Source organism: Schistocerca nitens, chromosome 1 (genome assembly GCF_023898315.1).
Source record: "Schistocerca nitens isolate TAMUIC-IGC-003100 chromosome 1, iqSchNite1.1, whole genome shotgun sequence".
Classification (NCBI taxonomy): Eukaryota; Metazoa; Arthropoda; class Insecta; order Orthoptera; family Acrididae; genus Schistocerca; species Schistocerca nitens.
The window spans coordinates 789,844,893-789,861,717 of record NC_064614.1 but is presented as its reverse complement, the minus strand read 5'-3'; the positions used below and the strand labels follow the sequence as shown (position 1 = coordinate 789,861,717).

The following is a 16,825-nucleotide window of genomic DNA, read 5'->3' as shown; positions in this document are numbered from 1 at the left end:
GGAGAGATGGTGTACATTTTGGGCTTCTGTGATGGTAATGCAAAAGCTGCTGTTGTTGAATATCACCTTTGGTATCCTAATCGTAGGATTCCGAATGCCAAAACATTTAGTGGAACATATTGAGCATTGCTAGAAACTAGTACTCTTCCCAGTATTCATACTCACTCTGAAAGACAATCATGACGTTCAAGAAGAGGAAAACATTCTTAATTCAGTAGAGTGCAGTCCTCATTCAAGTACAAGATGCCTAGCTACCCAGTTGAATGTTTCACAATCTATGGTATGTAGGATTCTTCATGAGAATAGACTGTATTCTTTTCACGTGCAGAAAGTTCACCATTTAGAGCCACATGATTGAGCCAACCATTTGCACTTTTGTATCTCAAGTTGATTCCGTATTTCTAGATTTCCGGAAAGCTTTTGACACCGTTCCTCACAAGCGACTTCTAATCAAGCTGCGGGCCTATGGGGTATCGTCTCAGTTGTGCGACTGGATTCGTGATTTCCTGTCAGGAAGGTCGCAGTTCGTAGTAATAGACGGCAAATCATCGAGTAAAATTGAAGTGGTGATATCAGGTGTTCCCCAGGGAAGCGTCCTGGGACCTCTGCTGTTCCTGATCTATATAAATGACCTGGGTGACCATCTGAGCAGTTCTTAGGTTGTTCGCAGATGATGCTGTAATTTACCGTCTAGTAAGGTCATCCGAAGACCAGTATCAGTTGCAAAGCGATTTAGAAAAGATTGCTGTATGGTGTGACAGGTGGCAGTTGACGCTAAATAACGAAAAGTGTGAGGTGATCCACATGAGTTCCAAAAGAAATCCGTTGGAATTCGATTACTTGATAAATAGTACAATTCTCAAGGCTGTCAATTCAACTAAGTACCTGGGTGTTAAAATTACGAACAACTTCAGTTGGAAAGACCACATAGATAATATTGTGGGGAAGGCGAGCCAAAGGTTGCGTTTCATTGGCAGGACACTTAGAAGATGCAACAAGTCTACTAAAGAGACAGCTTACACTACACTCGTTCGTCCTCTGTTAGAATATTGCTGCGCGGTGTGGGATCCTTACCAGGTGGGATTGACGGAGGACATCGAAAGGGTGCAAAAAAGGGCAGCTCATTTTGTATTATAACATAGTAGGGGAGAGAGTGTGGCAGATATGATACGCGAATTGGGATGGAAGTCATTACAGCAAAGACGTTTTTCGTCGCGGCGAGATCTATTTACGAAATTTCAGTCACCAACATTCTCTTCCGAATGCGAAAATATTTTGTTGAGCCCAACCTACATAGGTAGGAATGATCATCAAAATAAAATAAGAGAAATCAGAGCTCGAACAGAAAGGTTTAGGTGTTCATTTTTCCCGCACGCTGTTCGCGAGTGGAATGGTAGAGAGATAGTATGATTGTGCTTCGACAAACCCTCTGCCAAGCACTTAAATGTGAACTGCAGAGTAGTCATGTAGATGTAGATGTTGAAAACTCTTTGCCTCTGTATATGTCTGCTTGTGTCTGTATATGTGTGGATGGATATGTGTGTGTGTGCGAGTGTATACCCGTCCTTTTTTCCCCCTAAGGTAAGTCTTTCCGCTCCCGGGATTGGAATGACTCCTTACCCTCTCCCTTAAAACCCAAATCCTTTCGTCTTTCCCTCTTTCCTGACGAGGCAACCGTTGGTTGCGAAAGCTAGAATTTTGTGTGTATGTTTGTGTTTGTTTATGTGTCTATCGACGTGCCAGCGCTTTCGTTTGGTAAGTCACATCATCTTTGTTTTTAGATATATTTTTTCCCACGTGGAATGTTTCCATATATACACACAAAAATAAATTGACATGTTCCACATCCGCGAGGATCTCCTCAGCACGGATCTATGGAACGAAAAACTAATCTAATCTAATCTGCCCATTTTCAAGCTACACACCTGAAAATTACAAAGTACATGCCTTACAACAATGTGTACAAACAGTATTATGTCCATATTATAGGTACTCATATGCTTACAGCCATACCCTGCATTGACTGTAATTATTCATACAATATGGTGACAAAAAGCACAGCAAAGTATACTGTGGGCAACAACTACTTTCATTGATCTAGACTATGTGTCTGCTGCTACTGACTGACATCACCAAACTGACAAGTATTACCTACAGTTGTCAACAGTACACCTTTATAGGTGTCGCCCTCTATATATGTGCATGTGCATGTGCCTGTCTATTAATTTTCTGTGGTTCTGCCACAACAGGTGTCTTTTTATTTATAAGATTTTAAAAGTAAAGAAATATCGAATTTAAGTTACAGATAATGTTGACAATTTTGTTTTACGGAATAGCATGGCATTCAAATGAAAATAAAAATTTTACATTACAGGAAATGTTAACAATTTTTTTTACCAAATAATGTAGTGTCCAAAAGGAACATACAAAGCCAGAAGGCGACAACACAGTGCACCCTCCTCTATACAACCCTGTATTTTTGTAGCACAGTGCATTGCCAAGCATTACTACCTTATATACAAGAAATCAGTGCTACAACCTAAAATACACTGAAACGCCAAAGAAACTGATATAGGCATCGTATTCAAATACAGAGATATGTAAACAGGCAGAATACAGTGCTGCAGTCGGCAACGCCTATACTGAGATACGTAAACAGACAGAATATGACACTGCAGTCAGCAATACCTTTATAAGACAACAAAGGTGCAATTGTTAGACAGGTTACTATTGCTTGCGACAATGGCAAGTTATCAAGATTAAAGTGAGTTTGAATGTCGTGTTGTAGTCATCGCACGAGTGATGGAACACAGCATTTTTGAGGTAGCGATGAAGTTGAGATTTTCCAGTACAACCATTTCACAAGTGTACCATAAATATCAGGAATCCAGTAAAACATCAAATCTGCAACATTGCTGTGGCCAAAAAGATCCTACAAGAATGGGACCAACAACAACTGAAGAGAATCGTTCAACATGACAGAAAAGCAACCCTTCCACAGATTGCTGCAGATTTCAGTGCTGGGCTATCAACAAGTGTCAGTATGTGAACCATTCAGTGAAACATCATCAATATGGGCTTTCGGAGACCAAGGCCCACTCATGTACCCTTGATGACTGCACAACACAAAGCTTTATGCCTCACCTGGGCTCGTCAACACTGACATTGGACTGTTGGTTAATGGAAACATGTTGCCTGGTTGGACGAGTCTCGTTTCAAATTGTATCGAGTGGATGGGCGTGGACAGATGTGGAGACAATCTCATGAATCCATGGACGCTGCATGTCAGCAGGGGACTGTCAAGTTGATGGAAGCTCTGTTATGGTGTGGGGCGTGTGCAGTTGGAGTGATATGGGATGTGCAGTTGGAGTGATATGGGACCCCTGATACATCTAGACATGACTCGCAGGTGACACATACGTAAGCATCCTGTCTGATCGCCTGCATCCATTCATGTCAAGTGTGTATTCCAACGGACTTTCGGAAAGTCCAGAAGGAGAATGCAACACCCCACACATCCAGAATTGCAATGGAGTGTATCAGGAACACTCTTCTGAGTTTAAACTCTTCCGCTGGCCACCAAACTCCCCAGACTTGAAATTATTGGGCATATCTGGTATGCCTTGCAGCGTGCTGTTCAAAAAGAGATCTCCACGTCCTCATACTCTTATGGATTAGTGGACAGCCCTGCAGACTTCATGGTGTCAGTTCCCTCCAGCATTACTTCAGACATTAGTCGGATCCCTCCAACATCGTGTTGTGGCACTTAAGAATTTTATGTCACTGCAACTGAGACAGGCAAAATAAAAAGGAATGTCCAATTCACTAATCAGTATTGTCTATGAGACCCTGCCTTCCAGCTGGTGATGACACATGCCAGCAGGACTCCTGATTGTCAGTGCAATTAGCATTCAGTGAAACCTACATGGAAAATAGCACTGGTGCTATCATGGAAGTCATCAAAACTCCCTATTTTGGAAGGCATTGCAGGAGTCACCTCGCAAATTTACCGTGCATCCTACTCCATGTGATACAGTCTTGTCAAAGAAGTGCCCTCTACAACTTTTAATCTCTTTTCTGCTATTGTAATTTTCCAACTGCAAGGTAGTGGAGTGAAATGAAAAGGATTGGAATATAACAGAACTTCTCTATACATTTCTTTCATCTCTCAAAAATATTTTGTGCAGATGTTGACTATTGCAACATGATTTGCTCCAGAAGGAAGTACATGTTATAAATACCAGAATGTTGTCGAGGAGACAGCCATTTACAGGAGAATTAATGGCTTTCATAGGCATAATCAAGAGCGAGTTCTATATTACAAATGATGGTGTAATTGCCATTACTGTGTGTGTGTGTGTGTGTGTGTGTGTGTGTGTGTGTGTGTGTGTGTGTGTGCAGTAGCTGTGATTACAATTTTAAGAGAACTACAGCACATAAGCACAAAACTAAAGGACTGGTAAATATAGTTGTTGTTTCAAACTGCCCCTACATGCACAAGCGCGCGCGCGCGCGCACACACACACACACACACACACACACACAATGATATTCTTATGTGATTCATTGTTTTTCTGTAATAGCAATGTAATGTATGTTCACAACTAAAATGAGCTATTTAACTAATTCTGCGTGCTATGAAAATTCAACCTATTTTTTATGTATTACAGAACCCGTCTTAGATGTTGGAGCCTGTTCTGATGGATCAGGAAATTCATTAGGACGTTCTCCATTTGCTAAACAGCGCAGTTTCAAGTGCATTAGCAAGAGCAACAAATCAGGCAATATTGTTGATACACCAAAGTGAGGCAGGCTGCCTCTGAAGGAGAAAGAATCCAAGAGTAATACATCAGCAATCTCATCAGGAATGTGCAGTTGTATCCATTATTGTTGCCTTTAGTCACACTTTAGAATGGCATCAGCTTTTTAAAGATGGGAAGAGTAGGCAGTTATTTGTGTTTATTCTTATTTTATATTAGGAATTATTAGGAATTCATGAAATAGACTTGCTTGTTTCGATGTGGTGCTGAAGACCTAATACATTAAAATACTGATAAAATGTCATTCACAGATATAGAATGACATTGACTGAACTGTACCTGAAAGATGGAAATGTAGATATTTTTAATACGGGTTCAAAGTATGAAAAATTCATAAAACTGATCTGTTTTAGAAATGACTGAACTTTTGCATGACAAACTTTTTTTAATGTATAAAATTTGTTATTGTGTATTATTAGTAGCTTATTTTACTGTTATCAATTGATATATACTTTTGATCAGAAAGCTTTTATTATGTAAATAATGTCTTAATATACCATTCCACATGGCTATAATTATGCCTTACCTCAAAATGCAATAGAGGCTTCTGCAAATCTGATTATATATACATTTTATAAACAGTTTTTTTTCAAAGTTAAGTGTACAGAAATGAATATGGTGCTAGTTGTAAATTAATTGTCACAATGTTTACGCTGCTACAACATTCCTACAAAAAATTATTGTACATTTTGTAAATTATTCGTTGTGTTCCACAAACAGTGGACAGAGCCTATAGAAAACACCAGTTTTATTAAAGAACAATATATATATAGACACACAGATGAGAGTAAGACTATTTCACTAAACAACGATTTAAGTGTTCAGTCACTAATATCCTCTTCATCACTGAAGTAGGTACTAGGCTTTATCCTCTTTCGGCGAGCTGTAGTCTCAGTCGGAATTGTGGAATTATCTTCTTGAATCATTTTTCTTTGCTGGTACAAATATTGATTGTATGTAATTAACTGAGGCTGACAATAAATATTGTACATAGAAATACACACAATGCCTTTCATTATTGCCAAATTTAAAACCTTCAGAACTGACAGAGTTGATTATGATTTTGCTAATTAGAATAAAAAAGTATCCAATTCTCTACAGTTTACAGTGTTAGTTATGAAGAGATGCTCATGTTTGTATAAGTGAAGGCAAAAATTACTGCTTATATTATCTGACACATGCCATGTTCATGGACTACAGTAGAACTCCTATTATCCGGATGACTCAGGACCAGACCCAAACCGGTAATTGAGTAAACTGTGAAAACTAATCATTTCTCAAAACTAAATTTGTGTATACATACTATTGTAATATTAATTTCATGACTACAAAATAATTTTTTTAGGTTTTGTAAAATACTTAAGTACAGTGTCAATTCTTGAGATGTCGGTCACAGTCCATTGTTTTGCTGTATTCAATTGTTTTCATGCAACAAAGCCTTGCATCCGCTTGACAGTGAGCAGTTGTATATGATTTCTTCTCTCACACTCTGAATGATTTCATCATCACTGAGAATTTGGAGTCCAGGGCCCAAAGAATCACAAGCAAGCCACCTATATTCTATGCACTGCAGTTGGAATGCCCAGGAATTTTCAAAAAGATCTCTCTTATGTTCTCAGGTATATTTCATCCTCTGCCACTTCTCTTTCCATGCTGCTTCTTTTTATCTTTGTCTTTTTGTATCTCATCTTTCATTAAAATGCCTTTCAGTTTATTCCAAGCTCTTTTTAATGTGGTTGTCTTTGCCAAATTCCATGCTTCCACCATTCCGCCACCATGTAAGAGCAGTCTTTGATATTCAATTTTTGGTGATGAGCCACAATGTCTTCTTTATTTCCGTCTTTTATCTAAAGCTTCCCCAACGATTGCCTTCTGTAATGTCACTTCATAGTTTCAACAATCAATTTGTCCACTGGCTGCAGTAAACTCGTTACCTTTGGTGGCAGGAAGAGTGTTTTGAAACATCCACCTTCTCTATCAAGAAGGCTTTCAGAGGGGTGCATGGGTGCAATGTCCAGTATTAACATCATCTTACTGGCTTCTTTCCCTCTGCCTTTCAGTGTTTCTTTTTACTCCAGGTGTGAAAATTTAACCATACCATTTGCAAAATAAAGTAGCACTCATCCAGGCCTTTGGTTGATTCTTGTAGAAGATGGGAAGTTTTTGAACATTTTCGAAAACCCGAGCATTTTCAATTTTCCTAACAACAGGTGGAGTATTCAGTCATTTCCTGTAGAGTTAGCACAGTTCATCACTGTAAGAAAGTCATTACTAATCTTGCGGCCGGGAGTGCTAGTTTCCCTTTTAGAAGCTTAAGTTATTTCAAGCAAACTGTTCTAAGTAAGGTGTGTCTCATCTTGTATTTAAAAATTGTGGGTCATAAGATCCTGCTTCAGTTTTCAATTTTTCAATAAAGTTTTCTGCTGCTTTTTGGTCTGCTGATAGTTTTTCACCATTTAAATCCAACTCAGGTACACTTGCCTTGAGGTTCTGTACCCAGCCACTGCTCACCTTAAACAAAGACAAATTGTCCCTTTTTTAGCTAAAAGTTTCACTTTTTTGCAAACAATTGGCCCTGAAAGAAGATTTTTCAATGCTCTGCTGCAAAATCCACTTGAATAAGGCCTCTTCAAGCTCTTTGTTTTCTGCTGTTTTTATAGCTTTTCTCGACAAACTCTCATCTTTATTCTCAAGGACAGACGCAAAGTTTAAAACTGAGTAGGATTTTTTTTTTATGTTCCCACACTAAACATCTCAGGTAACTGCTTACCACACACACTAATTGTTAAAGTACTTTATTTTGTCTCCCAATGATAAGACAATGCATTTCACAGGCACATGCCACACAGTAAACTAAAATACAACCACATAATTAAAGACATAGAAGACGGAATGTATACCAAAAAATTAGTGTGTCTGTTAAGGTCAAAACACAAACTGACTTAGACTACACTGAATTACAAGCACTACAAACCGTACTGTATTCATTGTCCAATGGAAGTTTTTGTCTATTAATACATTCCCTGCTGAGTGATTTTAAAATGATAAAAGAAATGTACAGTGTACTGTATACTATAATGAATATCAAACAAAACCAATAACTTAAGTCATAGAGTATAAATTTCTTTTTCTTCAAAGCAATCCGGATAGTTGGACAGGGTTGCCACAAGTTTTGGATATCAGGGAATTTCAAACGTATAAGGGAAATTTGAAAAAGACACTAGAAAAATCTCATTTTTGTCTCAGCAGATGAACTGGTTTGTTTACTGAGATGTCACGCACTGTCGCTGGCTGGGCGCAGCTGAGTATGTGAGCCACTTCCCTACTCCCTCATTCTTATTGCTTCTCCCCTTTTGAGGGGGGGTTGGGTTGTTTTGGGAAAGGAGACCAGACAGCGAGGTCATCGGTCTCATCAGATTAGGATTAGGGAAGGAAGTCGGCCGTGCCCTTTGAAAGGAACCATCCCGGCATTTGCCTGGAGCGATTTAGGGAAATCATGGAAAACCTAAGTCAGGATGGCCGGACGCGGGATCCCCTTTTGACCACATCCCTCAACTTACAGTCAGTTCTGCCACCAGTTCTTGCTGCTAGCCTAGCAGCTGCCAACAAGAGGCAGGGAGGTGTCAGGAGTGGTTTGTTGGATCTGATTCTCAAGAGACTGTTGGCAGAGTGGTCAGAGGTGGCAGTTATATGTGCAAGAGTTGTGTCTGAGTGATTATGTGAATGTGTGTGTGCTCTCATTTTCTGACAAAGGCACTGTGGCCAAAAATTTAGTTGTGAGAGTGTGATTGTCTTTTCTATATGTCTGTCTGTGGCTCAGCAATCACCTTCATGGTGAGCTGCTACCTATCCTCATTAGTATTGATTCTCTGAGTATTTGCACGAGTTATCTGTTGCATGGCTTGATCACTGCGGTGTTATTTCATCAACATGTTATCTGTGACATGTGAATAGCTGGCCACGCCTCTGGACTTCCATGATGAGTTAAAACTACAGGTTGTTTCTGTAGGTATCTGTAATGATTGAGCCTGTCAATCTGAAGCCCATCATTTCCCACGAATGTGCAGGCCCTGCCTGTTGAATCTAGTCTCACCAATCTGCCCACAGGCCAGATCTGTTTGTGTGTGGAGTAATGTAGCAGATTTTCATAGTTTATCCATGGACCCAGAACTGTGGTGCTCCTCAACAGGCCAGAGGACACGAGCAATGGATTTGAAGAATTGCAACTGTCTCACTGCAAGTACATTGTACAGTGCGGCATTTTATAGACATTTTATATATTCAATTACATTTTGACACTTCGAAAGTAGTTTATATATTAGAAAGTATGGACGATAAGAAGAAGAACATTGCAGCAGTCACTGACAGTTTGTATGCTATGTACTCACATATTTTTTGAAGGAAAAACCATGGAATACTTTTAAAGTAATAGACATAACACAGTGGTTAATAACAGCCAATAATGAACATAGTAGAACCAACATTTTATTGACAGCCACCAATAGTGTTGGTTACACAACTTTTCCCTGCCTTAATCACTTCTTTCAAGAGGCCTACTTTTTTCTGAAGTTATTTCTGAAATCATTGGAGATATTTTAAATCTGTCTTGTGACTCCAACAAAATGCATATTTTTGTCACTAAATGTGTTCCATTTTATTGAAATAAAATAACGTAAGTAGTTTTAATGAAACATATATTCCAGTTGGCTTGCTTTCTTCATCTAAAAACAGTTCATTGCAAAAGATGTTGATGTTAGAACTGAAGATTTTTGCTCATGCATTTAGAAATACAGAAGTCCTTACACTTATTTGTCAACTTATGTCTACGATCTCAAAATTTGTGAGGGAAAAATGCTAAAACTTGTCTGGAAATCCGGGAGATATCAGAGAATTTCACTTGGGGAAACTTGTGGCAGCCCTGTTGGAGTTCAGATAATTGGAGTACTACTGTACTTGCATTATATTAATATTTACCTCAAGTCGAATAGCTGCACTCAATGTTTCTTCATCAGATTCATATAAATCACTCTCTTCTTCTTTAGTGGAACTTTTAATAGCGCACAACCTGTCTTCAATATCTGAAGAACTGTCAGCATCCTGGAATATAATATTTCAGGTTTTTTTGTCATCAAAATATGCAGAACAAAATGTATAAAATGCATTACCCATATGTATGTGTGAAACATGCTGTACTCTTAACAGAAGGCAGACAGACAACCACTCATATCATAGCTGAACAGGCAACATGACTTAAACAAAACAGTAAATGTTGGTGAGCTTTTGGACAATGTTCTTCACAGTCAACGAGAAACACATCCACAGCATCACTGCAACCCAACTGGGGAGAGGGATTATGCTGAGTAGAGTGAGTGACAGGAGCAAGAAAGCAAGAAGGAGGTGGCGAGGGGAGGAAGAGTGGAGGGAAGGGAGACTGTTCTACATCTACATCTACATTTATACTCCGCAAGCCACCCAACGGTGTGTGGCGGAGGGCACTTTACGTGCCACTGTCATTAGCTCCCTTTTCTGTTCCAGTCGCGTATGGTTCGCAGGAAGAACGACTGTCTGAAAGCCTCCATGCGCACTCGAATCTCTCTAATTTTACATTCGTGATCTACTCGGGAGGTATAAGTAGAGGGAAGCAATATATTCGATACCTCATCCAGAAATGCACCCTCTCGAAACCTGGACAGCAAGCTACACTGCGATGCAGAGCACCTCTCTTGCCACTTGAGTTTGCTAAACATCTCCGTAACGCTATCACGGTTACCAAATAACCCTGTGATGAAATGCGCCGCTCTTCTTTGGATCTTCTCTATCTCCTCCGTCAACCCGATCTGGTACGGATCCCACACTGATGAGCAATACTCAAGTATAGGTTGAACGAGTGTTTTGTAAGCCACCTCCTTTGTTGATGGACTACATTTTCTAAGGACTCTCCCAATGAATCTCAACCTTGTACCCACCTTACCAACAATTAATTTTATATGATCATTCCACTTCAAATCGTTCCGCACGCATACTCCCAGATATTTTACAGAAGTAATTGCTACCAGTGTTTGTTCCGCTATCATATAATCATACAATAAAGGATCCTTCTTTCTATGTATTTGCAATACATTACATTTGTCTATGTTAAGGGTCAGTTGCCACTCCCTGCACCAAGTGCCTATCCGCTGCAGATCTTCCTGCATTTCGCTACAATTTTCTAATGCTGCAACTTCTCTGTATTCTACAGCATCATCCACGAAAAGTCGCATGGAACTTCCGACACTATCTACTAGGTCATTTATATATATTGTGAAAAGCAATGGTCCCATAACACTCCCCTGTGGCACGCCAGAGGTTACTTTAACGTCTGTAGACGTCTCTCCATTGATAACAACATGCTGTGTTCTGTTTGCTAACAACTCTTCAATCCAGCCACACAGCTGGTCTGATATTCCGTATGCTCTTACTTTGTTTATCAGGCGACAGTGCGGAACTGTATCGAACGCCTTCCGGAAGTCAAGGAAAATAGCATCTACCTGGGAGCCTGTATCTAATATTTTCTGGGTCTCATGAACAAATAAAGTGAGTTGGGTCTCACACGATCGCTGTTTCCGGAATCCATGTTGATTCCTACAGAGTAGATTCTGGGTTTCCAAAAACGACATGATACACGAGCAAAAAACATGTTCTAAAATTCTACAACAGATCGATGTCAGAGATATAGGTCTATAGTTTTGCGCATCTGCTCGACGACCCTTCTTGAAGACTGGGACTACCTGTGCTCTTTTCCCATCATTTGGAACCTTCCGTTCCTCTAGAGACTTGCGGTACATGGCTGTTAGAAGGGGGGCAAGTTCTTTCGCGTACTCTGTGTAGAATCGAATTGGTATCCCGTCAGGTCCAGTGGACTTTCCTCTGTTGAGTGATTCCAGTTGCTTTTCTATTCCTTGGACACTTATTTCGATGTCAGCCATTTTTTCGTTTGTGCGAGGATTTATAGAAGGAACTGCAGTGCAGTCTTCCTCTGTGAAACAGCTTTGGAAAAAGGTGTTTAGTATTTCAGCTTTACGCGTGTCATCCTCTGTTTCAATGCCATCATCATCCCGGAGTGTCTGGATATGCTGTTTCAAGCCACTTACTAATTTAACGTAAGACCAGAACTTCCTAGGATTTTCTGTCAAGTCGGTACATAGAATTTTACTTTCGAATTCACTGAACGCTTCACGCATAGCCCTCCTTACGCTAACTTTGACATCGTTTAGCTTCTGTTTGTCTGATAGGTTTTGGCTGCGTTTACACTTGGAGTGAAGCTCTCTTTGCTTTCACAGTAGTTTCCTAACTTTGTTGTTGAACCACGGTGGGTTTTTCCCGTCCCTCACAGTTTTACTCGGCATGTACCCATCTAAAACGCATTTTACGATTGCCTTGAACTTTTTCCATAAACACTCAACTGTTAGATGGGAAGGAGAGGTAGCAAGGAAACGAGTTAGGAATGTGGCAGCATTGAGCTCACCCTGACACAGGCAGGGGAAGCTGTGTGTAGTGCATGATGAAGTGAAGGAGAGGGACAGGAAGTGTAGAGTAATAGAGTGAAGTGGGAGATTTGGGGATGGGGGTACAGAGGGGGATGGGACAGAGGGATAGTGCAGAATGAGATAAAGAAGACAGCATGATCGAAATATGTATTGAAAGGACAATTCCCATACATGAAATTCAGAAAAAACTGGTATGGATTGTGTGTGTGTGTGTGTGTGTGTGTGTGTGTGTGTGTGTGTTTGTGTGTGGCAGGGGGGGGGGGGGGGGGGAATCCAGATGGCATGGGTTATGAAACAGCCACTGAACATAAGAAGCATGTTAACTGGTAGGTCAGCTTTGTTCTTCGCCACAGTTTGGCAGTGATCAATCATTAAGTTTGGCAGCTGGGTGGTAGTCATGCTCACTTAACCCTCGTGCAGAAATTACATGTATAACATGACTGCTTTCACATGTTGCCATGCCTCTGATGGGGAAGGATATGCTTTACTTTCCAACTTATAATCTAAGAAGGATCAGAAAGAAAATCCTAGGGTTTCTACATCCAAAAGGGCAATACAACTGTTATCATTTCTGTGTTTTTCTCTTTGCCTTATCTCAACTTGCCTGTCTTTCACATCCATTTCCACCACACCTATCTCAAGTCTCTCGCATCACTCTACTAACTTACTCCCCCCACCCCCTAACTCACTCCTCCATTTCACACAGATATAGTTAACTTAGTAGGTGATGAACATTTGTTACAATACCTTAGTACTTTATTTGCTTCTTGCAACAAACATACTTGTTTTTCATACAAAACTGTTATGTTGCTGTTGTCCATAATTAGAATTCATTTTTATATGTCCAAAGATCTTTGTGAAATCATTGACCTATATGAAAAATGGTACTGGTCCTAGTGTGCTCCCACGAATCGCTTAACATATTTTGAGTTAGGTAAGTACTTCACCTGGGCACATGTGGAAGTGTTTCAGCATCCGTCCATCAAACGGGCAGAGTATGAGTCCATGTTGAGGGTTGTATACTTTAGAAACAAAGAGGCTGCTGTTACACCACTGTTGGACCTCTCCACTTGCCCCTACAGTTGAGTGAGTATGACAAGTGTGAGAACAGTGGGGCTGCTTCCTACTCGTCAACTCATTCCATTACTAAAGCGTGCAGGAGGTTATCATCTGCAGCAAGATTCACAGAGGTAGTACTAAGTTTCTATGGCTGGACTTCACAGTAATAAATTAAATGCATAAATCTTCTTTGTGAATCAGTCTGTATATTAGTGAAAACCCTGTTAAAATCTCTACAGTAGTTCCTGAAATCATCCCTCACATACTGGCAGAAAAATGGTGGGGACTGTAATTCATCATAGTTAAGCCAATTTGCTCAAAATATTTATAAATTATAAATACAGAGCTTTCTTGTGAGTCAGTCTGTCCATTGGTGAAAACAGAATCAAAATTGCTACTGTAGTTCCTGAGATTTGTCAACCACTCTAGTGGAGCTAACCCCAAAATGAAAGCCTGATTCTCCTCACATAATGAAACAACACGTACTCTGTGTCTCAAGGGCATTTTCACAATATCACTTTCTTGAATGTAAATGCACCAACAGAAGATGCACATGAAGACATTGTAGATTGTTTCTATGATCAGTTACAGGAGGTTTGTGACAAAAAAGCTAGATATGACTCCAAAATAGTCCTTGCTGACTACTATGTGAAACTGGGCAAAGAAGAGGTATTCAGAAGCACATTTGGTGAGGGTTTTCCAATTTGCTTTTGTGAACAAATGAACGGAAAAATATCTACAAAGGTACCTGTAAAAAAGAATGAAGCAAACCAAATAGTCAACATACTGCTATCAAAGATGTGGGCATCTAATAGAGAAAATGTGCACACTTTTCAAGGTGCTAATTCCGATTCTCACCGCTATTTAATAGGAGCCAAAATGAGGCAGGAACTTTCTATAGCTGCCAAATGAAACAGTACCAGAATAAAGAAATGGGACATAGAACAACTGAAAGGTAAGTCTACTGTTCAAGAGTATCAGGACAGATTGAGACAGGAGTTATGAACAAAATATGGTGAAGACCATATAGACTCTATTAAAAATGCCATTCTGTCAACAGCACATACAATATGGGGAAACAAGAAGACTTAGAAATGAAGATTGGTGTGACAATGAATGTAGACAGGCACTGACACAGAAAAAGGACGCAAGACTGAAGTGCTTCCAGCAAAATACAAGATCAAATCAGGCATTATATAATAAAAAGGGAATACAGGCAGAAAGGGTATGTAGAAGGAAAAAAAGGGAAGCCCTAAGGAGAAAGATAGAGGAGACAGAAGAGCACTATTAAAGGAATGAGAGCAGAAATTTTTATAAGAAAATTAAAGAAGGAACCCAAGAATATAGACCAAAAATAGCAGCATGTAATGACACAGAGGTAAATTTGCTGACAGATAAAGAAAGTGTTCTGGATAGACGGAGAGAATAATTCAAGGGAATCCTGAAGAGCAATCTTACAAGGGGAGAGCAACCACTCTACTAAATCGCAAGTCCAGAGAGAGGAGAATCCAGTTAGAGAAAGCATCAGAAACTGGCAGAATAACTGCAGAAGTAGTTAAAAACGGGTGGACTGGTCTCCATACGAGAATCCACACTTATCAAGTTGATGCAGTCAGGAAAGAATCCCAGAAGAGTGGACCTTTAATGTAACCCAACAAATCAATAAGAAGGGAGACAAGTCTTGTTGTTTGACTTACCAAAGAATTACCCTGCTAATTTAAGTTATAAGATTCTCTTTGATATTATCTACAACAGGATAGTTCCAGATGCAAATGAGATTCTGAGAGAATATCAGTGTGGATTTTGCCCTAATAGGCCAGAAACAGATCAGATATTTTTGTGCTGAGGCAAATACATGAGAAGACATATAAGTGTAATATTGAGCTTCATAACCTCTTATGTCTTTGACAGTCCTCATAGAGCAGAAATGCTAAATGATTTGCTTCTGCTCGATGTAACATCTAAGTATGTTCACTTATCCAAGCAACATTGACAATTTCCAACACTGCAGTGTGAGTGAATGGGGAACTCTGTAAATGGTTCAGCATTAGTAAAAGAGTCAGACACACAGACACCCTCTCCACAATGGTTTTCAATATGATTCTTGAAGCAGCCATTCAAGAGCTTCAAATATCTGGTTACACAGCAGCAAAGTCAACAAATATATGTGCATACACTGATCATGTAGAAATTATTTATAGAAGAGTTTTAGTACAGGAAACAACAGATGAGCTGAAAGAAGACACACTACCTGGATGGATGAAGTGAAGGCTAAGAATATGAATTTGAACAGGAAGAAATATAATATGGATAAACTACCAGTAGTTGGTTTCACTTTTTACCAAGTACAGAATTTTCCACGTAAACTGAAATAAAACTGCCCATTCTAACTGGTAACAGATTCTTCTCCAAATCCAACAAATTGTCGGCCTCAAGGTTATTAAATAGATAACCGAAACTTCAAATTTATAAGGTCATGATCAGGCTAGTTGTAACCTAAGGACATGAAACATGTACACTAACAGGTGCTGATGAGCAGCAACTCAGGACATTTGAATGCAGGGCTCTGCACAAGGTTCAGGACAACAGTGGGCTAGAACGAACACTGAGCTGGTTAACCTCATACAAGGAGCTGACGTAAGAATTATAAAAAGTGGAAGAATAGCCTGGCTTGAATATACCTTTAGGATGGATATTTGATGAATAACTAAAAAGGTTTTGAAAGCAGTGGACAGATGATGTGGAAGAAGATGGTGAGCAGACGATCTGGAAGTAGGTGGTCAACAAATGATATGGAAGAAGTTATAAACTCTGTCAGAGTTAGAGGATGGCGAAGAACCGCACTGGAGAGGGCAGAATGGAGGAAACTTGTCGAAGAGGCTAAGATCTATGCTGGGTTGTAACGATATGAGGAGGAGAAGAAGAAGAAGTTCCTGAGATTAGCCTTCAATATGGACAGAAAAACGTGGCAGGGGACTTCAGTTTATAAAATGTGTTGACAATCATCATGCCCAAATGCTGTGTGTGTGTCGTGGCAATGACACGAATCCTCGGTTGTATTCACACACTTGTGTATTCACTCTCCATTCTACGCCAGTAGAGTCCACTTGTACCTGAAAAGACTCAAGTGACAGTTTATGGTTATAAACTGGCAGAACAGAGACTGTCAAGTTGTCTCCGAGGATACGGAGATGGCGAATTTGGAGATAACATCATAGCACCCGTGGACGAATTTACAGAGATCATTTCTGATCTCTAGTAAGTGAGTGTGTGTGTGTGTGTGTGTGTGTGTGTGTGTGTGTGTGTGTGTGTGTCAGTGTGTGATATAGATAGCTCATTGTGCACCAGACATTATTTAACTGCAACTGCACTTGGTAATCTACAAACTCAGATTTTCTTCATTTTGTGCATAGGTTGGTA

General features: G+C 39.8%; 2 protein-coding genes across 3 annotated transcripts in view; one reads left to right on the top strand and one right to left on the bottom strand.

Moving 5' to 3' along the window:
- The window catches only part of LOC126262186 (neurofibromin), a 502,919-nt gene extending 497,093 nt beyond the window's left edge, over positions 1-5,826 (top strand). The window contains exon 52 of the mRNA XM_049958602.1: positions 4,671-5,826. Within this exon, the coding sequence (XP_049814559.1) occupies positions 4,671-4,807 (137 nt within the window). The 3' untranslated portion in view covers positions 4,808-5,826. The remainder of the gene's footprint in view (positions 1-4,670) is intronic.
- The window catches only part of LOC126262231 (zinc finger CCHC-type and RNA-binding motif-containing protein 1-like), a 79,451-nt gene continuing 68,243 nt past the window's right edge, over positions 5,618-16,825 (bottom strand). For both annotated transcript variants that reach the window (XM_049958699.1, XM_049958689.1), the window contains exons 4-5: positions 9,795-9,917; positions 5,618-5,755 (exon numbers count right to left, since the gene is read on the bottom strand). In XM_049958699.1, coding sequence (XP_049814656.1) covers positions 5,642-5,755; positions 9,795-9,917 — 237 coding nt within the window. In that variant the 3' untranslated portion in view covers positions 5,618-5,641. The remainder of the gene's footprint in view (positions 5,756-9,794; positions 9,918-16,825) is intronic.